Genomic DNA, 24445 nt, shown 5'->3' with positions numbered 1-24445 from the left:
TAGCATTTTACCTGGTATCCTTAGAAGCAGGGGCAACAGGCCCCAGCCACCCAGGCCCCGCCAGAGGCCCCACCCGATACTCGAGATGGCAAGGCACCCCAGACAGTCAAATAAAGCAGGCCAGCACACGCCCCAATGCCCCCGGTAGCTAAGATCTGCCCACAGGTGGGTGCAGCAGTGATTGGGGATCATAAGTTTCTTGGTAACTCCAATATTCCAGCTTGAACAGGCCATGGCTTTGGATTCACCTCTCTCAATACATGAACTCCATAAAGCCCTTCAACATACAGTATGTCTAGTAATAAAGCCCCAGGACCAGATGGTTTTCCAGCAGTTCTCCAAAGAATGTTGGACTGTTTTGGCATCTACATTTTACAAAATGGTATCACAAGTTAAGAAGAATTGCAGCTTATCCCCAAACATGAACTCTGCCAACATTATCCTACTACTGACTGAACAAACTGATCAGGAAAGCAGAGTCTGTTGTTGGCTCCAAGCTTGTCACCCAGGAGGAGGTGGTGGAGGACAGGATGCTGGCAAAACTGCTGGCATAATGGACAATCCCTCTTGACCCTTCTACAAAACACTGGGCAAACTAAAGAGCACCTTCAGCAGCAGACTCATTCAACCCCGCTGCTCTGAGGAACGGTACAGGAAATCGTTCCTCCCAACCGCAATCCGACTTTACAACTCATGTACCTCTGTTAGAGCCACTATTACAGAACTGGACTAAACCTACCCTCAACTCCACCCCAAATACTGGAACATTTACTTCATATCATATGTGATATGGGATGTGAATATAAACCATATTGATATAATATATCATATTTATACAACATTCTTATCTTTTTGCACATTCTATTATTTGTCCCATTCTGTGTTTTTATTTTTTTCTACCTCTGTATTTTATTCTATTGTATTTTATTGTATTCAAATATACCAGACTGCTATGGCGACCTAATTTCCCTTCAGGGATGAATAAGTCATCTATCTATCTATCTATCTATCTATAGAAACCAGGAAAATATCCCATACTTCCATCCAGCTACCGTCCAATATCACTAATGAATGTACACCTCAAAATAATTCATGAAGCCTTTGCCAAAAGACTAGAAAAAATAACTCCCCTTATAATACTTCCTGACCAGACAGGTTTTATAAACGGTTAAACGCAGGCTAATTAATTTCAGAATATTCTACGCTCATCAGCTCGGAAACAGCAATCAGCTCTCTAGATAAAGAAAAAGCATTTGATTGAGTTAACTGGAAATTCTTATTTGTCTTGTAATTCTCATTTTAACCAGAAAAGAATATTGTATAGTTCTCCAAATGCATGTGTCAGGACAAATGATCAAACTTCTCCAAGCTTCAGTCTGCAGCGGGGCAGAAGACAGGGTTGCCCACTTTCACCCTCACTTTTTTTCTATTTTTAATTGAACGTTTAGCAGCTGCTATCAGACAAGATATAAATATTAAAGGCATCCAACCCAAAAATGTTGAGCATAAGATAAGCCTTTATGTTGATGGTGTATTACTTTTCCTTCAGAACTCAGAGACATCTCTCACTCACACGATCACAAGCATAAATATCAACTGGTCTGAGACCACAGTTCTTCCCATTAACTCTAGCTTTCAGAATATACCTGCTACCACTTCACAGTCAGGAAATATTAGATATTTAGGCATAAACATTTCCTCCAGGCTCTCAGAGCTCTCAGAGCTAACAAAGCTAAATTATGTTCAACTCTTAAAGACAGTAGAGGATGATCTCACTCATTGGAAGTCATTACCCATATCACTTATGGGGAGAGTAGCAACCATTAAAATGATGGAACTACCAAAAGTTAACTACATGTTTTCAATGATCCCTATAAAACCATCCACTACTTGGTTTAAGTCACTAGATTCATGCATATTTCTGTGGAAAAACAAACCACCACGTATCAGTTTAAAAACTCTACAGAAGACTAACGACAGTGGTGGATTAGATTTACCTAATTTTCAGCACTATTTCTTAGCTAATAGGTTACAATATATATCAAAATGGTTTAAACCGAGCCCACTAGATGAACCATGGATAAATATAGAACAACCAATGTGTGACAACCTGGAACTCTTGGACCTTAGTTCAAATATAAAACATCACAAATGTTTTAAAAGCATTAATATCAGCACCTGGTGGGAATTTCTTAAAATTACAAAGTGTGGGTTGCCTTGGGCACGCCATAGTGTGGGCGGGTTGGTGTGGGCCCTGGTGGCTGGCAGTGCTCTTCCCCTGTTGGGGTCTACTTGGGTGAGACGGGGGATGATGGGGCTCAGACCGCTGTGAATGATGTGATCTTTTATTCATTTAACAGGCCCCACACTGAGGAAAATGACCATTCAAAGCGTTTTTTCTATAAATCCACAACATTTGATTAAAAAACAGGAACAAAATTCACACTGATTGTGACTAAAGTTGAGTAACTAAGAGTTGTGGTGCTTGTTGCTTTGACCAGATTAGCGAAATGTTGTCGTGCATTGATCCTATTGAAGGCACCTGGGAAAGGAAAGCGTGAATGAGAGCTGAGGCTCCTCTGATTAGGTCATAGTGACTTTGCATTAAGCTATCCCAAGGTGCCACCATACATTAAAGTTTTACAGTGTGTCTTATCTATGTTTTGAGTTTTTCTGCATATTTTTCTGGTTCATTAAAGTCCCTCTTATTCAGTGTTTCTCTGGCAGAGGTCTCTGTGTTTGTTTGCATTTATACAGAGGTAAGCGGATGTTCATTTCCCACAGAATCAAATATACTGAAGGCAGAGCTACTCTAAGTAAGGTAAAGCATAGTGCTTTGAAAGACAGAGTTAAAAGCCTAATTCATGTTAGATAATAAATAATAAATAAATAATATATATTTAAATAATTATATTTTAAATAAATAATTATGTTTTTTATATTCGCACTCTCTTTGCACTGTTTTTGGTGGCTTTAAATTTCGTTGTACCATGTGTAATGACAATAAAGGCATTCTGATTCTGATTCTGACGTCAAAGGAAAAAGACAGAGGGTCCTGCACAATTTGGCTAACATTCCAAAACTGCTCAAAGCAAAGAAAATGATTACAAAACAATGATGAGAAGAAAAGTGAGAGTGTCACAGCTGAGAAGATCTGGGCCTTTAGGTCAAAGCATGCATGCCAGGTAACAGTAATCGATAGTCAACCAAAGCAACACAATGCTGTGCCACTGCTAAGGAAAAGATTAGCAGCACAAGGCTAGCCTCAAAATAAATTAACAAATTAATGAATTAAAATAAAGAAATGAAACCTTTTTATTTCTAATCTGTATGGGAAAGCTGTTGTTGCATTGAGTGATGTTATAAGCAACTCTAATTTCACAATGCTGGTACCACATTAAATGTTTATGTTTCAAATGAAGCCGACAAACTTAATGCTGATCCTGAACTGTCTGACGGCTCAGCATCACCAAACACAGCCACTGGTAAGAATTAAGGAGAATTTAGTAGGAAGAAACCAGTGAGAATCAAGCAGATGATGTTGAATATTTATAACTTTTCTGAGCTGAATTAAGAGGGCAGACAATATTTATCCTAAACAGGTTAATCAGTTACTCATTGAGAAGAAATGGCTGCTTTCTTGATGCTGTGCTGCTCCCAAAATCAAATATAACCACATTTCTGTCCTGCAGCGGAGAGCAACACAGGAGGAGGAACTGCAGTGGAAGAGTTCGGCACAATTAACATACGGATGAGACTAAGTCACATCAAGGGGGTGGATGATACAACAATGAGCCATGGTTTTACCCACAAATTATAATTTTTTTAAATTAGCTCCTAAATTTAGTTAGCTTTAATTTTTTAGTAAGCTTTTTAAATCACTGATTAGTGATTTCAGGGGAGATATGTGGGAGGGAACAGTGCCTTACCACTACTCGCTACTAACGCTACATATTGTTTAGGGTCAGGGTGTTTTTTGGTAAGGTCAACAACAGAAGATGTCTGTGGAAAATAGACAGTGGCATCAGATAGAGATTGGGTTTTGGCGACATACGTATGTGGCCAAAACAGAACATTATCAGAAAGTATAAGAGAAAACCACACTCTACTATCTTTGGGAATTCCTCGTATTCTGCCATGTAATATGATTCTATGCTGTTCCTGATAATAAATCCCCCTAAGAGGCTGCCAAGATAAGTCCGACTACTGTGATCTTTTCTCCACAATATCCCCAGGGTGGCAGTTTGTTCTACTGCCAGCAGGGAAAAAAAACACACTCATTAATAAACAGCCATGTATTCAAATCTAATTACATGAAGGCTCACACACTTGGATAATACAAAATAAAAACACCTAAAAACATAGAAACCATAAAAGAAAAATTAATAGAAAGAAAGTTAAAACTGTGTGAGATTGTTTTAAAAGCCAGAGACAGCTGGTATAAAAGAGTTTGGTCTTTTGGTCACAAATCTATGTGGTGTCCACATTAAGATATCTGAATTTATGATAAAAGTGGATCCATTGATGAGCTTTCATGCACACACTGTCCACCAGATGCCAGAATGTCAGCTTGTTGTTGATTACCCTTCAAACATATTTGTACTGATATGCAACTTCAACAGCTTTGCCATTTAGGAGAACGGGAGAGAGGGTGTTCTGTTTTTTTTTTCTAAAATCAATAATCATCTCCTTAGTTTTGCTTACATTGATGTTTAAATAGGAAAAATTCCACCAGTTAAAAAAAATGTGACAGATGTGTGGTCTTTATTATCTGAATTTAGACGTGACAAAATGACAGAATCATCAGCGAACTTTAAAATATGATGCTCAGGATATTGGCTTTCACACAACTTGGTGTACGAAAGAAAACAAAACTGGAGAGAAGAAGCAGCCCTGTAGTGATAATATGATAAGAGCATCTGCTAAAACATCATTGACCTTTACACGTTGAGATCTGTCAGTTAAAAAAAAAAAAAAAAATCAATCAGCCAACATAAAATTCCTGCATCAATGTTATGTGTGCTCCTTAACCTTTCTATTAAGATAGGAACTGTTTCAGTGCGTTCTTGATTATCCTTTCAAACAACTTCACAACAATGGAAGTATGTGCTACAGGCCCATAGTTATTAAGCTGCTTGGAAGCTTTAACTTTGGCCACAGGAATAATAATGGAGTCTTCCCATTGTCAAGGGACCATATAGAGGTGGTGTAAGTGCCAGAAAATAAAACAGAAAATGTCAGACAGTTGGTCAGCACAGTTGCTTCCAGTGTCTTGAAATAAATTTCAAGGCAGGTTACACCATCTCCATGTTAGCCATCAACATCACCTTAAAGATAATCATTCAAGCCTCCTGGTGGATGGTAGCGGGAACGCAATTTAAATCTAATCTTCGCCTCTCTCCAATCAGAGCGTACAGACATACTCTGACCACATGGTAAATATTAGACTGCTAAAAACTGCAGGATAACAGAGTGAACCCAGCAGAAAACAAAGCCAAGCATGTCCAGAGGCATTTCAGTAATCAAGAGGAAGCTGTCTGAGCAGCATTTTTACATTGATGAGGAACCCAATGATGGCAGAGGCCAGACAAGAGTTATGTATGTTGATACCACCCTCAGTGACAAGAATCAAGGGGATCAACTTATTCAGGACACCATCGATGCCATCAAGAGTATTAACAAGTTTTTGCTTCCTGGCTGGTTGGAGCGCTTGTGTCTTGACTTGATCTTCTACCCGGCTTTAGTGGCATCTGACCATCTACAGTCACCAACAAAATGATCTGACCCCTCTTTCTTGGACATTCTTATGTAATTATTATGGCCATTGAATAAGTCTGCTGATGACTGTATGAGGTCCCAATTTCAAAGGTTGAGAAACTCAAGAGAATGAATAGTATATTTGCCAAAATGTTGTAGTCTCAGGAGGTGCTTTGATAGTATAAAAAGGAAAAGGTATTCTGGAGCTCCCTGTGTCCAGTTTTGTGGAGGAGTTTGTGCGCTAAATTAAGAAAAATTAAGAAATCCTACTGTTTGTCTCCAGTGACCGATGTGTTGGCCACATGGCTCCAACTTTCGCAGATGAAAGGAAGTGGACCCCGTCTGCATCCACCCATCTAGCAAAGTTTACCCTTAAGCACTGGGATATTGTTGGCCATGTTTAATACTGATCAAAAACACACTCCATCCAGTCAAATAAATGACCACTTACCAAATGTCACAGATTAATATTCGCCACCTTGTGTAAAACTTGTGTAAAACTTGTGTATTCCACTCCCCTCTATGGATATTATTCCCCCCCCCCCCTTTTTTTTCTTTGTTTCTTCATTGTAAAAACCACAATTGGCCAAAATGAAAAAAAAAAAAAGTTATTTTCAGCTTAAGTAAAAAAAAACTGAACATTATTTTACACTTTCTGAAAAATGTATGTCAAAAAAGTAATGAAATGTTTATGCACTGAGGGATTACAAACAAACCACTACCATTACAAAATATATATATATATATATATATATATATATATATATATATATTTTTTTTTTTTTTTAAGAATAGCAGTCTCCATAAATACCCACCCATGAAGAAATGGCAGGTATACAGCAGTCATGTGTAAATGGGTGTACCAATTTGACATTTTATCTCTTGTAACAGCACAGAGTTGCTGACCCAGATATTTCTGAAAGGTTTACAGCTGCTTTGCCCTACAGTGAGAGAAAGAATGTTCTAACCAGCAAGGTCACTGATGCTCTGAGGCACAACATTGCCAGTAGTCCCCAATTAGGCAACCCTGTGTCCCACGATTGAAAAAGCTATCTCTTGGTGGGTACAGTAAGTCCTTGGCATTCCTATACACTGTGATGACAATAATGTGTATTAATGAGTTGCTTTCCAATACTTTAGGACACTTTTTCCATTATAGAAGGGCTAAACAGATATGAAGATACGGGCTGCTGTTTTTTATGTGGGAACATCTGAATACAGCTCTCAGGCACGCTTTTAGTCCAACACCCACCTCTGCAGAAATGCCACAAAACTCTTCAGGCAGACACACACAGATATAACCTCAGGGGCCTCAGCACATGGAAAGTGCAATCTGCTCACTCTCACAAGATCATACACAAAGTATTGCTGATATTGCTTAATAAAAATGCTTCTGAAAACGTTCCAACTGATAAGACCTCCAAAATATGCACAAATGCATCAACACCATGTACTCATGATGCAAAAGGCTTTCCTTGAATGTTACCAGCATTTTCTGAGAGGGACTTAAAAGTGCACAAATATCTGCACCCAAATCAGAACCCAAGCTGTGCAGTCTGCTAACACCCCAGTGGGAGGTCACTGTTGGAAGCCTACCCAACACAGCCCATTTTAACTTTTCAGTGTGTGGCCATAGTTTTTCTGTCTACCTCTGTAATTATCCCATAAACTGGTCAATAAATGGGAGAGAGTGCCATCACAAAGAGGTCTACAGAAATTAATAACAGTGCAACACATTTTAAACAGTCACATTTTATCATATTCCCCTGGTTTTATCCCCCCCCCCCGTGCCTCTCTAATCACCACTTTTCCAAAATGTTCTTTGATCAGAGCAGATCCAGCAGTCTCAAACTTTTGAGTCTCAAAGATTCACATAAAGAGAAGGCGAGAGGAAAGAGTGACAGACTGAGACAGTGAGCCAGGTTCTAAACAATTATAGAGCACTCACGCCATGCCCCTTTTGGCAAAGCACAAAGAAATGGCAGGAGGAGTTGGGGAGAAAGTTAAAAGCCAACCCTCCCACCAAAACAAGCAGAAAACAGATGTGGGCCATCTCGCCGAATTCTTCCCACGCTAGTTTTAGCTTCCGCAACCCCCAACACTGTAGCCCTTTTAGCCACTCAGTACCTGTTAGCTGCTTCAGATGACCCCTGGGACAACCATGCCTGAAAGGCCATCTTTTTCAGCTTGACGGTTTCCCTCACTACAGGTGTAGCAGGTCCTCCGATTAACACCATGACAGGCACTGATGACCCTGCCACAGCTCCTGGAAGCTGCATCCGCAATGGAGGTCCTGAAGACGGTCCATTCGGATTCTATATTCCCAACCTAGGTAGGTAGGTGAGAAAAACTCTCCCGGAGGCGTGAGTTCAAGATATCAGGGACAGGGGTCTTTGCCAGACATTCTCAGTTAAGCCACACTACTCGTTTAGGCTTACGGTCTATCCGGCTGTCTTCCCTGCCAGTGGACCCAACTCAGTTGGCAGCTTTACCCCTCTCTTCAACTGAGTGTCCAAGACATATGGCTATAGATCTGATGATATAACTACAAAGCTGAACATCGACTTTTGGCCTAATTTGGCCTGGTACCAAGTACACTTATGGACCACCTTATGCTGGTGTTTGTAATGGACAATCCATAACTACCTCTCAGATTCAGATCAGGCCATTCCTCACAATCACACCCCAGCAGGTCTCTCCATTAATACATTGATATCAATGTGAAGTCCCCCAGGACAATAATAGAATCCCCAGGTGGCACTCACTCCAGGACACCACCCAGACTCCAAGAAGGCAGGCAAATCTGAACTGCTGTTGGTGCACATGCACAAACCACAGTCAGAACCTTCCCTCCTGCAACTTTTAGCTGCAACAATACAACCCACTCGCGGGGGCGGCCCTTCAACTCTGAGCCATTCAGCTGGGGCCTTGTGAATACCCCCCACTGCTGTGAATGGAGGTGAGCCCAGCGAATATAAGTTTCCCCTGCTCTACCTCACACACCAGCTTAGGCTCTTTTTCCACCAGCAGGCTTTAGGCCCCCCCTTCGACCACCACCCAGCTCAAATAGCACCTGACCTCAAATTTCCTTCACACATGTGGTGAGTCCATGTGAAAGTGGCATCCTGTGTCTTCTTCGGGCCGAGCCCGGTCAAGCACCAGGAGCCAAGGCTCACCCAACGGTCACTCAACTTTGAGCTCCCCTCCCTGGCCTGGTGCCCAAGGGATGCCCCACTTTCCCTTTTCCAAGGAGGTTTCTTCAACTGGTGCCGCTTCATTGAGGTCTCAGAATTGCTCTTAATGTGACGCCTCCCATGAGACCAATTTGCCATGGGAGACCGTAGAAGGGGGTAACACCTTCAACAACTCTCAGGATTGTGGGGATACCCAAACCCCTCCACCACAACAAGGTGACGAATATATAGATTATACTATCTTCTTATATACTTTCCTGACTTTACTAAGCTTCTTTAACATACAGAAGGGTATTTAATTTTTCCTTGGAGTTGTCTTACCACATTTCTACAAGGCACTGTTCAGTTCCATCATTTAGAACAAATGATTTAATCTCTCATATTCCTCAACATGTGATACCTCTGAATTTACCTCTTGTTACTTCCCTTCCTATTTTGTCTGCAGTGCTCAAATTTTCTTAACAATGAAATTTCACAAAGATCTTGGCTAATAATTCTGCTATATGTTCATTATCTGCCAACATATTTCCATGATCTTTAATTATTGGATAGCCATACTTCTTCCCACCTTTTTTAAAATCATACCCCATACCCTGTGTGTTTTTAACTCAAAACTTCTTCCATTTCCTCAAACCATTTGTAACAGCATCAGGGGTGTCACCATTTCAAGTCCAGCTTCAAATTTAAACATCATCTTGAACTCTTCCAACATTATTTTCTTGTGTACATCACCTCTCCTTCTCATCTTCGCTTACCCGATAGCATCACTGCATTACAATTTATTTCCTTCCTTCCCCCTTTTCCTATTATCACCACTCTTGAGCACTTAATATCCATATCTTCATCTTCAGAAAACCCACATTACTTCCTGCTATTCTGATACTGTCAAAAACCACACGATGCCAGACCACAAAACCCCCTTCTTATATTTCTTCTCTGATCGGTCCCATCTGAACCCCAGACTTCAGATTTCAACCAGTGCTGTCTCACCTTTCTCATTCCATCAATCCAGAAGATTTTTCTGATCCAAGGAAATGGCATTCAAACTTTTCTGGTGTAAGACAAAAAATGCTCACAAAACCCCCCCCCCCCAAAAAAACAGTTTAAATCTCAGTCTGATTGAAAATGAAAGTTTGGAATTGAAAAGAATGGTCCATTAAAAGTCTCTACAAGAAAGTTGTTTTTCATTATGGAGATCCATGCCTCAAAGAATTTAAGCTTTCATAAAAGCTTGAGGGGGTACCACAAAGTACTATCTGACTTTTTGGGTTCACGATTTTTTCTTTTTTGTCATAATTAAGTAAATCCTTACTTTTTCTTTTGAACTAATCAGGAAAAAAAAGCAAAAAAATCACAACAACTTTACTGAATAATTTTGAGATACATTTTTCAAGGTCAGAATGTCCAACAAGTAAAATAAAGTTGTTTTATTCCATCCATCCATTTTCTATACCCGCTTAATCCAACTCAGGGTTGCAGGGGGGTTGGAGCCTATCCCAGCCATTGAGGGGGCGAAGGCGGGGTACACCCATGACAGGTTGCCAGTCCATCACAGGGCCACATAGATACAAATGAGACAATCCACACACCTCATCCTCAGACTCATTCCTAGGGTCAATTTAGTCACCAATTAACTTGACATGTATGTTTTTGGGCGGTGGGAGGAAGTCGGAGTACCCGGAAAGAACTCACGAATGGAGAACGTGCAAACTCCACACAGAAAGGCCCCAGCTGGGAAATATATCCATCTATATGTATCTATATTTTGATAGACACACATGCACGTATACACTTAAATAATAAAGTAATAAAGTCTTTACAAAGGAAGCTGCAATACTACCCATTGCCCAATATTATCTTTAATCACAACAGAGTAGGGAAGTCTACAGTAATGTACAGTCTTAACACTCCTATATTACGTTCCCAAACATATAGAACTCCATAACACCACTAGGTGTCCATGTTAAGAACCACAGTCCAAGTTCTGGAGATGCTGCCTCTACTCATTTGAGTGAGGCATTAGACACCAAAGAACTGCCCCAAATGCACAGGTTATTATACAAGAAAGAATATGACAGTCACTGAGATTTTCATCCGTCCTTAGCTCTTCATCCCTTGATTCTTATTCTTCAAAGATTCTAGCAAACTTTTGATCCTCTCACTCGCCGGTTCCCGTTTTCTTTTCTTGTGACGTTTGATCCCTGCTACTTGTGATGGCAGGAGTAGCGTGGCGAGTCCCCAAGGTGTGGAAGTGTTGTCCCCGCCACCACCTCTGCGTGTGACAGTTTCACTTTGGTTGAGCAGCCAGGAGCTCTCCTGACACAAAGCAACGAAGTGATCGAGTTGGGTGGTATTAACGTTCTTGCTAATATTTAGAGAGGTTTCAAATGGGTTCTGGATGTGCAGCGGAGCTACCTCTGGCTTGTTCTGTTCTTTGCCCTGGAGAGGAGGATGGGGTACAGGGATGGCAACTGAATACATGTTTGTGAGTAGCAACATATGCAAGTGAAAACAATGTGGGTGAGAGATAAGTGAAAAACCTTCCATTGTACTTTGTTTGCTTAAAACTATGGAAGAGGGTGTGGGTTGTAACAATTGTGTACAAGTGCAGTAGATGGAAATAATTAGTCCTAAATAGTAGTATTTCAAATGTTGATCGAAGGCACACTGGATAACTAGATAAAACTATATAAAAGGATAACTGTGAGTCTAGACAGAACAAATATGCATTTGTTTAAACTTTGTATAACTGGCTTTGAGCATTCTCTGTCCTACACAACAGAATGCGCAGTGACAAGTGTTCAGTCAGGTTTTATTCCTATTTGTTCAGTGCTGTTCAGCAAATATTCCATGGAGACCTATTTATTCTTTTACTCTTCACAGTTTCCTGAATATTTAAATCGTCTTTTAATCAATCCTGAATAAAAGTGAACAACAAGACTAAAATGTAAAACTGCCAACATATGCATGAAAAAGGAGGTTAAAATAAAAGATTCCATTTCAGTTTGCACTTAGTTTAATGTTCAAAAAGATAGCTGAGACCACATGGGCATTCGAGAGACATTATAGATAATTATATGTACCTTTCTGATATTTATGGACATCCTGCTGAATGGAAAGGTGGCGTAGAACTCAAAGAACTCACACAGTAGTTGTTCTGAAACAAAGCAAGAGACATGATGTCAGCATAAGGGCCCTCTATGCAACCCTTGGCTTCCATCAAACTGATGTGTGGCCCTTTGGCCCTGATTCTATGTTCCTGTGCTTACCTAGTGTCTCTTTGTTGCTCGGTAGTTGGATCTTGCTGAAATCCCGAACAAACGTGCAGTTGTTCCCCTCAATGATGCACTTGTCTGTGGGACCTTGAGGTAACGAGAATGGGAGTATATTTAAAAAGGACTGCCTTTACACAGAAATAAATGGCCATAAAAAAGGTATGGATGGCTGTCACTGCATTCATGGAGAGGGAGCAGGGGGAGGACAGAGCATGCATGTGTTTGTATGATAGTGGTAAACAAAGAAGATAGCGGCTGCATGGATCATGCCTTTCCTCGGCTGGTTTATGTCTCCACTGATGCCCCTGTGACTAAACTCATTCACTACACTGAGGCTGCTGTGTGGCTGTTAAACCACTGTTTAAATAGCTACCTGTGTACTCAACTCCATGCTTGGACAAAGTAGGTCATTGACCTTCTCAGAGGGATCTCCAGTAAGCGATACGCACAGTTGTGCGCTGGGGGTTTCATTAGAATAGCAGAGAAGGTTTCACATTCATGATGCACACAGACAGGGTAATAAGAACGTAAGGTATGACATCAGGCTTCTTCAGAGTCTACATCAATCATCCACAACATTTAAGAAAAATGGCCGGAGAGGTGAGTAACATTAGGCCCTTTCACACTGAGGAAGAACCCGTGTTTAATTCGTGAATTTAGTGTGTCCGCTGTTCCTTTCACACTGACGATCCGGGCTGGGGTGTCAACTCGATTCGCCATTCGACCTGCGTCGGACCCTAGTTTTTTTGCCGAGCCGAATTTGATGTGAAAGCAATTTACGCGGGATGGACGTGGGCGTGGCGTTACGTGAGGAGTTTAAAAGACAGGATGGACAGGTAGCTGCTGGAAGGGCTGGCGAGAAAGATGACAGAGCGCGGTTTGCCACGCAGCAAGGCGCAGGTGACCAACAAACTGAAAGCCACGAGAAAGAAGTTCCATGCGGTTAATGACCACAACGGCAGGAGTGGCAGAGGGCGATTGGACAGGCCATATTTCGACATGTGCCACGCAAACTGCATATACACTTGCGTGACCGAACAAACAGCCAGCAACAAAAACAAGTCCTCAAGGTGTCCCGCCATCGTTGGTTTGAAAAATTTGATGCAGACAGGTTTATTTAACCCTACCTCCGACGCATGGGTTGTGCCTACGTCATTGTACACGCCCAGCATTTTATGTGTTTCGTGTGACGCTCTGCCACTAGGCAACGCCCCCGGAACTCGGCTTCAGGCGGCACGCATCGCCTAATACGCCAAGCTTTCACATTGCTCGACGCGGTATGAAGTGGCAATTTGGACCCGCGATGGTAGCGGATCTCAGTGTGAAAACAGCTATTGACCATTTACCCCCTCCCCAAATGGCATTTGCATTCCCTCAGTTCCATAGGATAATACTCAGCTACAAAAGAACTGCTTAAAGTGCACAATTCAAGTGTCTCTCTTCACCCTCCTACCACGTTTTCCCTATATTCATATGTCATTACTGATGTCACCAACTTTGTGCTTCTCCTTCTCTTTTTCTGTAGAAGGTATCTTTGGCTTGGTGTTGTAATTTAGGCCTTTTCACTGATGACTTCAAGTCTGGACTGATGTTTTTTTGATGCACAGTGGTGCCATGTGTGAAGTATGGAGGCGGCATGAAGAGGTGAAGCTCATCTGCAACTGATATGCCTCTGAGTTCATGTGTGAATGGGCAATAATGATAGAACTCACTAGTCTGACTAATGATGCTGTCACTCAACGTTTTTACATTCCCCGCTGGATGTGTAAAGCGGGGCTGAACCACCTCCGTTTGACATGCAAGGGTGTCCTTTTTTCGCTGCTAAAGCACAACTGATATGTGAAAAGCCCTTTTGTTTGTGTCCGACCTGTCTTCTATCCTCCCTAACCAATTGAGGCATTCCTAAAGCTGGTTGTGCTGCAAGTTATACTGAATTGTATTATAATGTACACACACCACGATGTTGTCATTCATTTTTCATTTAAAAGGGAGTCGTTCCTTTCCACAGTCGCCTCAGGCACACTCAGGACGGGAGATTGGACTGAAGACAAGTTTCGGTGCAATCTGTTGGTTTCCTTAGCTAGGAAATTGTTTTTGAATTGGCTCTATATGAACGAATTGGATTATTTTATGAATAATTATGATTACAATGAATTGAATTCCAATTGGCTTGAATTGGACTTTATTATCTAAGTGCCTTTGAGATGACATTTGTTGTATTTGGCGCTATATAAATAAAAATTAATTGAATTGAATTTAAAATGTCTCTTCCTCTTATTACTTATTATTACTGTTTTCGGTCTGCCATTCTGTACACACACGTTAACAAAAGCCCGCTTCTGTCTTCTTCCGCTTGCAGGGAACGCATAGTCTGTAACGTAAAAAGAATCCGTGCGACACCTGAGCTTTAGATTTAAAGGGATAGTTCGCCTCTTTTGACATGAAGCTGTATGACATCCCATACTAGCAATATCATTTATGAGTGAACAGTTCACAGTGTTCCCTCATAGCCCTGTCTTATCTGACCATTTTCTTTTATAACCTTTGAGTTTACATTACTTGACTGTACAGCTTCTGAGAAGAAATTTACATATAGAAGATGTCTATCAGAGAATGTTGTAACCAGATTTAAAGAGTTAATTCCATCATCCTTTTCTTCACTGCCATGTGCAGATATGACAGACGACGACTACCTAAATTTTACTCCAGCGACACTTGACTCTCTTGTTGATAGCACTATAGTTTCAATGCGTACAGCACTGGACAATGTTGCCCCTCTGAAAAGGAAGGTAATCAGTCAGAAGAGGCTGGCTCCTTGGTATAATTCACAGCTGGTTGCAAGACTGCAAGAAAGCTGGAGAGACAATGACGTTCCTCTAATTTAGAGCTGTCATTTTCAACTAGGGCTGCAACGCTTCCTCGAGTAACTCGATTACAAAAAAATGATCGAGGAATTTTCCTCTGCTTCGAAGCCTCGTTTCATTAAATCTAAAGCTCAGGTTTCGCATGGATTCTTTTTACGTTACAGGCTATGCGTTCCCTGCAAGCGGAAGAAGACGGAAGAGAGCTTTTGGTAACGTGTGTGTACAGAATGGCAGACGCCGGGACCGAAAACAGAGAAAACGGTAATAATAAGTAATAAGTGGAAGAGACATTTTAAATGAAAAATTAAGGACAACATCGCGGTGTGTGTACATTGCAAGATGGAGCTGGCGTACCATAAGAGCACGACTTCAATGCTGCAGCACCTCAAAAGAAAACACCCAAGGTAAAGATAAGGTAAATTCAGCATAAAATCCTTGATGTGATAAACCTTAACGTTACTAATGTTAGCTAGTCCAAGGAACATTGTTGTTATTAATTATGACTAACACTAAGCAGTGGTGGAAAGTAACTAACTACACTTAGTGTGGGGAAGTTCGTTTTTTTTTTTAAACCTGGACCTTATATCTGGCATAAAATACGTTCATCTACTCACCAATAACAGTTTGGTGAAAGTCGGTGTCCTTCGGAAGATATTTAGATCACTCCAGATCAGCGTGTATCCGTATAACGGGAGAGAACAGGGCAGAGACAATACAGCCTCTAAATAAGGCATTATCTGTCTTTATTTCACCAATACTTTAAGACCAATGAATGAATGAACGCGTACCATTGCACTGTTAGCTCATAGATGCCGTGTTGTTGTTATCAGGGGGCTTATGGGGGCTTTCTACACACACGTCTACTGTGATGACATCATCACCGCGCGCCGCTGGAGCACAGCTTATTCACTCCGGTAAGGACGTTCATCGTACTCAAAGTCATCATCCACGTCGTCAGAATCTTGATAAATATCCTGCCATGTTGCACAAAACTAGTCGCAGCAAACTCCATGTGAAGTTAGCCGACTGTCACAGAGCACGGAGGGAATGAGCTGTGCTGCAGCGGCGCGCGGCGATGACGTCATCCCAGTAGACGCATTTGTAGAAAGTAATCTAAGTAATCTAAATATCTTCCGAAGGACGCCGACTTTCACCAAACTGTTATCGGTGAGTCGATGAACGTATCTTAAGCCAGAAATAAGGTCCAGGTTTAAAAAAACAAACTTCCTCTTTAAGTTGATTCATTTGGTACAAGCAACAAAAAATATTCAAAATTCTGAATTTCCTGGTTTTCTTTCTTTTATTCAAGAATAAACTTCGAATGTCAGTCAAGTTTTCATTATTTTCTAGCATTCCATAGATTCAGGTGGACAACTCATCAGTGGACATTGAAATCAATAGTAAATCAAAATATTTGTTACCTGCAGCTCTGAATTAATCTGCTACTCTCTTCATCAAACATCCAGATACCCCAGACATCCTCGAGGTAAAGTATAAAGTCTTATCGGCGACATTTCTTTATCTAATTTAGCAAACATATGCACACATGTAGGGCTTTGAAACTCTTGTTCCTACTCAATTAGCCTTTAATCCTGTTGTGTGAATTTTAGTAAATTATCATGAAGATAGTAACATCTTTACACATGTACTGATATTACCTGAGGGGCAGGTCATTTCCACTATACTTCCAACCTCCTCAGAACAACTTGTTGGCTCTTTCATATCAGTGTGATGTATCTTTGTCATTATCACATTTAGAGCATTATGTCAAGTCTAACTGGAGCTGTTCAGGAAGAACCAACCCCAAAATAACCCCACCCCCAATCAATAACTAAACAGTGACCATGACCCGAAAAGGGATTCTTCAAATCCTTCAAACTGACAGGACCAGATCATGATCTATGAGTTGTGCCTGGTACCTGCAAGGTCTTGGAGGTGGTCCAGTGTAGGGATTATGGAAGGGCTTCTTTTCTGCATGAAGAACAACACCATGACAGTGAGGGAAAAGTTGGTGATCCAGGCCCCGGGTATGCTGCTGGTGACGCCATGAGCCCGGGCCCAGCAGCGCACTGTGAATACCAGGCTGCGCACCCGTGGATCCAGCTCTCCATACATATAGAGCAGCTCTGTACTCTTCATCGCCACCCTGCGCAGAACGCATGATAAAACAATTGCTGCTGATTCCTCGTACTACTTACAACACATTTTAAACACAGCTGCAGACTTTCTGGAACCAAGTCCCAGACTGTAGATTTGTCACATCTCGGCTGAAATGTAAGTAAAAATAACAAGAAGTTTAATATGAACATAAATTGTTTTAAAGGGATAGTTCACCTTTTTTGACATGAAGCTGTATGACATCCCATACTAGCAATATTATTTATGAACATTGACTTACCCCCTGCTGCGTCCTGTGAGCCGAGTTCCAGTAGTGCTGGGCGGTATACCGGTTCACACCGAATACCGGTTTATAATTTCATTATGAGGTCAGACCTCACCATCGCTTGGCAATATTTTCTCTCCCTTCGTATCACTGCGTGCTGCCGCCTGCCGACAGCCGCGCCTGTTATGGTGTTTGCTGCTCGGAAGCAGGGGATTGCTCGGCCTGCACGGTCTACACAGCAGGCAGTGATACGAAGGGAGAGAAAAAATAGCGCCAAGCGATTGTGAGGTCAGACGTTTTCCTGAAGAACGATTTTGTGATGCAAATGTATTACTCTTTTGAACGCATATTGTTTTGAGAAGCAAAACGCTTTATTTTTTTAAACCCCAGCCAACTAGCCGGACTACCTTCGTCAATGCCAAAACTCAGCTGGAACTCGGCTCACAGGACGCAGCAGGGGGTTAGTCAATGTTCATAAATGATGTTGCTGATATGGGATGTCATACAGCTTCATGTCAAAAGAAGCGAACTATCCCTTTAAAACCTGATTGTTCACATGTAAGAAACATACTATTTCTTCCACATAGTTGCAAGAAGCTGCAAACCATTCCAATTATTTAAAATAATGTGTAATGCAACACTTTTAACTGAAGCTAAATTTCTGAAACAGTTTACTGTAATTCAGCTGTTGTGTGTAATTTAAACAGGTGAACAATTCTTAATCCCTGCAGCAGCACAACTTATTTTACACACAATATGTTCATGTCAGGCTTCGACAGTAATGCAAGTAATAAATCATTTCTGCATTTCAAATATCTTACACTACATGATATATGGAGTTATCTTTTAGTGAAAATATTCTCAAATGAATGCAATTTCTAATATCCAACAGTTCATCTTAAATGTTGAACTTACAGATCTGAGATTTAAATGGCAAAATGTTTCAAGTGGCAGAATAAAGAACCCTTAACAATCAAAGGATAAAATAACTCTGAACTATAGGTTTACAGTGAAAGTACAGCTACTGGACAGTAGCTTTCAGTTGGTCTGTATCACATGCACACACATGCAGATGGCTCTTATAAAGGAAAGTGCTGTGTTTCAAAGGACTTAAAAAAACAATGTGAGAAAAGTCCCTCTCAATTCCAACAAGTGGTTCTACTCCATCTCCTTAGAAATCTCACATTAGTTTCTCATTTGTTCACAGGTGTGTATGTGTTTGTGACACACACACCAGATGATGGAGTGATGATGTAGTGAAAGAAGCGAAATGCAAAAAAAGGCCCCAGCTTTCGCCATCCTGTTCAGTTTCACTGCAACTAAACTGTCGCAGCACTTCCTGACAGTGTGGCTAAAACAGTACTCAGAACAAGCGGCTTCTGGGGCAAGAGAATTATGACCAAGTCAAAAGTGACATAACATCTGACTGTAAAAAAAACTGAGCTATTTATCACTAAACACTGCAAAACTAGGGCCAGGTCAAAGAACCATTCAAGACGTCTACGTGAATTCAAGTTTTTGCATGGGGGAAAGTACCTGTTGTTAGCTGTGAGGTCACACTGAAAACCAGAGGGCTGATGAGAAAAACGGACCAGAGGGCATCGAGCATTGAGAATCTTCTGCACGCCGACACATCCAGGCCCGAAATGATCCATGCACTCCCCAATGACAGACAGGATGCTTTGGGTCACGGCTCGCTCCGAGTTGGCCCGCTTCATCTGGTACTCTAAGAACAGACCTGATTTAGGCTGCACACACACACAGTTCAGAGATGTTTAAAAATCCTGAATCGCACTGGAATTTTAACTCATGCAAAAAAATGGAAAGAATTTGGCATCTATCATTTATGGACCATGTTGCCGAGGGTCGAAAACTAAAGACAGTTTGGACTGAAACTACAGAAAAGCAGAAAAAAATGCCACTAAGATGTAAGATGTTTAACCTTGTAGCACCCAAGCATATGAATAATCATTGAAAAAAATCATTTTGCCTCTTCTTGCATCTTTTTGGGTGGGAATAAACCAATATTTTTGGAATTTTTGGAATTGGGCTATTTTTTGATCATTTTAGGCAATGTTGCATATTTGCAACTGTGGGCTTTCCTGATTAATTTTGTTCACAAAACCTAGTCATTCTCTGCAGATCGTTTGGCAAAAAAGGTATAGTGAAAGTTCACCAGTTACCGCTGTGAAAGGTGGACAAAGCAGACCACACCAAACGAGACCAGAACGAACTAGAACAGACCACCGCAAAGCAGAGTGTAACTCACTGAGCCAAGAAAATGATTGCTGTGACTGTCGGCACATAAAATGTAATGTAAAAAAATATTACACATGAATGTAAATAATGTATGTAAATTTAAAAAAAATCAAATAATGTAATGTAAATAAAAATATAACTAAAAATATAATGTAAATAAATAATGTAAATAAATAAAAAGCTTGTTGCATATCTGCAACTGTGGGTGCTACAAGGTTAACAACTGTGTCCCCAAGAACTTAAATAACACTTTATTAAAAACAGTAAAGTCAAAGTGTCCAAAGACACTAAGGAAACTACAAATCCATCATTACTACCGTTTTTACATTCCATCCACTGATGCTGTCCAGATCCAGAAACATGTCCAGGTCACAGCCCAGCTTTCCAAAGCCGTTCACCGATGAGCCAAATGGTTTAATGGTGCACTCAGGGAAATAGGCAGCAGCAATGTCCTTGAGCAGGGAGCAGACAACGAAACGGAGCCTGATGTTTTCTTCTGTGAGCTGGTAGGATTCTGTCAGTGAGGTTATCTGCCTGTCAACCTGGGAGGAAATGAGGACACAAGCCAAGTAAACACATTCTCTCAATCCCATTTAAATCGAAGGATTTAGAATTTCTGACATTTGTGACTGAAGTACTTACACTTTCCTCTTTGGACAACCTCTGGATGAGTTCATTGATGGGAATGGTGGTTTGAGGCTGGCATTGAAGTCCTGATGGTTGATTTGATAAGTCCACCAAACTGGGGTTTCTGAGTGACAGCAATCTTGATTTAAAAGGCACCATGGATTCATGGTTAACACTAGGGACCGCAGCTGTGTCAAGTAAAGAGGCAACGCTGTCTCGGCTGGCAAACTCCACGACAGCATACATGCCCTGGAGAATAACACACACACAACTTCATCATCAGCTTCACTAAATCCTAGCAGAACTGTGAAGCTTGTTATTACATGCACTTTAAAACATGGAAGAAAAAAATTACCGCTTATCAAAGGATGCTTTATCACTTACATAAGTTTCATAAAAGAAGTACTTCTTGATGTCCCCATGCCTCGATAAAAACTTCAGGAACTTTTTCTCGTTGGTTTTTGATTGGCAGCTGATGAGAACAGATTTCTCTGCCTGTTCTTGTCTTTCCACCATAAGAGTGTGCAAAGACTTGCATCCATCCTTTTCATCTGGTGACGGGGCAACAGAAATCCAACAATTACACCAAGAAGATATTTTCAAGCTTCACTTAATCAGGGAAAGTCTCATTCAGATCGTCCTGTTTCACTGTACAGCCAGTGAAAAAGATGCAGCTACAAAATTCCACAGGTTACACGCATACAGCATACAGGAAGCAAATGTATACAAACAGTCTGACGAATACCTAATATTTTTTCAATATAGGAAGTCAATTGTAAGATGCTACTGGATATGATACCAGGCGTGTTGATACCCATTAACAAGCTTCTAGAGAGGCCTGGTGGGATATCAGACAACTGTTCCTGAAGTGGAAGAGTTCAGTTACATTTGTTTGCCTCTCGGCAAAGACCTAATGGCTCGCCACAAGAATTTAGGATTGCCATTCCAAAGAATTCCTTGAGCCTTTGTTGTCCATTCCACAGCCAGCTTTGATTCATGTCTGGTGTCGTTCAGTGTTTTACCACGATGTTAGAAAAATAATGGAATTGTTGTGTTTGTCCAGCTAAGCCTGCATTCTGAAGATACACATTAACATGTGTTTGACTAAAATTGTACTTCATTGAATTTCTCAAAGTCAAACTAACACAGCCACATAACATGGTTGGAAGTCAAATTACCTTGGTGCATGATTCATTGTTTCAGCCCCTGGCTTTCACCTGGAATTAACAGCAAAAGCTGGTGCACATAAGAAGCTGGGAACAACAGGACATACACTGATGCTTTCCATGCTGGCAAAATTATTTTGCTCCATTTATGGATATTTAACCAGGGTGGGTGCCCCCTTTTTTTAAAAGGTGGACTGGAAATTGTGCTACAGCTATCGGGGGGAGATCAGTCTCCCTGGTAAAACTCCAGGATATTTGAAGGAAGGCTCAGAATGATTCTGTAGGGGATGCTGCAGTGTACCTGCAGTATACCAGAGTCACTGATGCGTACTATGAGGTATCTGTAGAACCAGAGCTGTGTCCACATCCTTTGCACAAAGAGGAGCTTGTTTATGGTTCGCGTTTAGTCGCGTGTAGTCAGGAGGAGAAGATTGGCTGGTTTGGAACCCTCAGAGTTGCAGATCATGTAGTTCTGTTGGTCTCTTCAAGCCATGACAAACACACAGGAGTGGATGGCAGCAGATTGTGAAGTGGCCAAGGTGAAAGTCAGCCTCTCAAAATCTGAGACCAAAACGGGTGGACTGCTCCCTCCAGACTGGGGATGGTTCCTCAACTCAAGCGGAGGAATTTAAGTATCTCGGGATGTTGTTAAAAATTAAAGGTAGGATGAAGCAAGAAATGGACAGTCGTACTGGAGCTTCCTCAGCAGATATGGCAAAGCGGGACTTAAGTATCTCTCTTCCAACCCTCACCTATGGTCAAACAGTTTGGGTAGTGACCGAAAGAATGAGAATGCAGATACCAGCATCACAATCAATATCAAGATTGTACACAGTTCCACATATTTCTGAGACTGCCAGTGACAGAAAGAATGCTATAACATATAGACATGCATTTGTGAAGCACCAAGACAGAGAAGTTGCTGAACTGTGTACAAAGATTTAAAATGGTTAGGCTGGAAATGATGACTGTGCTAGAAAAATTCAAAAGCAACCTGAAACTAATGCATTTTCCACATACCGCAATAAAAACCCTAAAAAAAATTAACTCATGACTGGATTATCCTGGCATTTTTTACAGTAGAGGTTCTGTAACGTAATGAAAAGACTCTAAAACTAATTATTTCAAGTAGATCAATGTCAGATGCCCAAAGTTCTACATATTTAGATTTCATTAAATATTATGTAACCCAGCACGCAATCTATTTATATAAAGAAATAATGTTTCTCTTTGCTATTTGTTATTTCGTATCTTTGCGGAGAGCTATGTATTAATGACTAACAAACTAACAGAGCTACCATATCATAAGATTCTTTTTTTTTTTTTTACTTCAAATCTCTTCTCAGTGTTTATTTATTTATTTTTTTAATTTTATGTGGACACTGTAGCAATTTACTTTAAATAAAGTATTTGGCTGATAAGGTATTTTAAAAAGGAGGAAAAATACTTTAAGACTAATCTGGTGTTTAAAGCTAATGCTTCCTTTGACTTTGATCTGTTCATTAACCCAAAGCACTTTATTTTTAGATTTTCTGACAGCTCTGTAAATTTGGGTAATTAGCAGAAAGTGTAAGCTGTTTGGAGTAGATGCTTGATTATAAACACAAAGTTAAATCTTAAATTCAAACAAAAATGAAAAGGTCCAAAATTTGAGGCACCCAAGAAAACCGCAATTGAAGCATCTTAAATTGTTTGTCACAAGACATTAACATCAGTATGGTCATATGGTAGCTATGCAAATGAAACAAAACATGTACATTTAACCAGTTTGACTCCAATTTACATTAAACTATTTTTAAGTCCTTTAGCAAAATGACTTACTACTAAAGTACATTTGTAATTGATTTCAAGCAAAGTTACCAGCAAACTAAACGTTATACCAGTTAAGTAATGGCTCTGGGAACTACAGGCAGGAGTTAAGTACTAGGAGTTTAGACATTCATTTCCCACACAATTTTACGGATTTTAATTCATAGATACGAGGACAAGGTAAACAAAGATCAGCCTGATATAAACACACCAACAATATAGCTTGGGGGTGAATAAGGAATCCAACCCATCCATACAAAAAAATAGCATGAAACTTTGAACAACTAGTAAACCACTGTGTTCGGCAGTAAACCATTTCCAATGCATACGAATTGTGAAGATGCATGCATATATAGAATTTCTCCTTAATACAGTTCAGACCAAACAGAGGAGGCAACAACTCTATTTTTAGCCAAAAAAGTAGGACTTGACACCAAGTTGAAAACCTACATTTATTTCAACCTCGTCTTTTTGAACATATGCTGGATGTCATTGAGCAATTAGCATGATGTTCTTGCCCCGGTTCACTTCAAGATTTGAATTTATTAAACTCGTATTCTTGATTGACAAACAGTGACGAAGGTTACGTGTGCCCTAAGGCACCATTAAGCTATTCTTAGAGCTATATATTCTAAACGGAGTTTGCAGTGACAGAAACAGAAAAAAAGAGAAGAAATCAGGGATAGCCTGTCGGCCAACTTGTTTAAACACTCATTTCAAACTAACCGCTAGTGTCTCTTCCAACTGCCTCTGCCTGGGCGACAGCCGCGTCTGTTCCTGTGCTTCTGTAAGGAAATGTGTTGAATTTCTGTAAGAATTTTACAAGGTTGGTGTTTCCCCTCACACGTAAACTGAAAACATTATGGAAAGACGCCATTGCCGTAAAAAGCAATGGGGATATGCGCATGCTCGTTCATACGTCTACGGGAAGCCAGAGGTACCAAACAACATAACATGTGGCGACACGCTTGGATGATCTTTTTTTCCTCTCCAAACTAATTTACAGTACTGCTACATTATGTGTACCACATAAACAAAAAAATCTAATTACTGAAAAAAAATACAATAAAAATTCCACCTTTTTACATCAGAAAACAAAGGAAAGGAAAAA

General features: G+C 40.6%; 1 protein-coding gene across 1 annotated transcript; it reads right to left on the bottom strand.

Annotated features, from left to right (window-relative positions):
* Positions 1 to 10374: 10374 nt before the first annotated feature.
* On the bottom strand, positions 10375 to 24231 carry mtpap (mitochondrial poly(A) polymerase). Its single transcript, XM_075452754.1, has 9 exons — positions 24061 to 24231; positions 20744 to 20910; positions 20375 to 20608; positions 20050 to 20274; positions 19010 to 19221; positions 17010 to 17236; positions 12221 to 12313; positions 12035 to 12108; positions 10375 to 11390 (listed from the first exon to the last, which is right to left on the bottom strand). The coding sequence occupies exons 1-9, from the start codon at positions 24209 to 24211 to the stop codon at positions 11052 to 11054; spliced, it is 1722 nt and encodes a 573-aa protein (XP_075308869.1). The 5' UTR covers positions 24212 to 24231; the 3' UTR covers positions 10375 to 11051.
* Between the last annotated feature and the right edge of the window lie 214 nt (positions 24232 to 24445).

This window comes from Odontesthes bonariensis, chromosome 20 (assembly GCF_027942865.1).
Source record: "Odontesthes bonariensis isolate fOdoBon6 chromosome 20, fOdoBon6.hap1, whole genome shotgun sequence".
Lineage (NCBI taxonomy): Eukaryota > Metazoa > Chordata > Actinopteri > Atheriniformes > Atherinopsidae > Odontesthes > Odontesthes bonariensis.
Note: the sequence above shows the minus strand (reverse complement) of the source record. Positions and strands in the feature narration are given on the sequence as shown.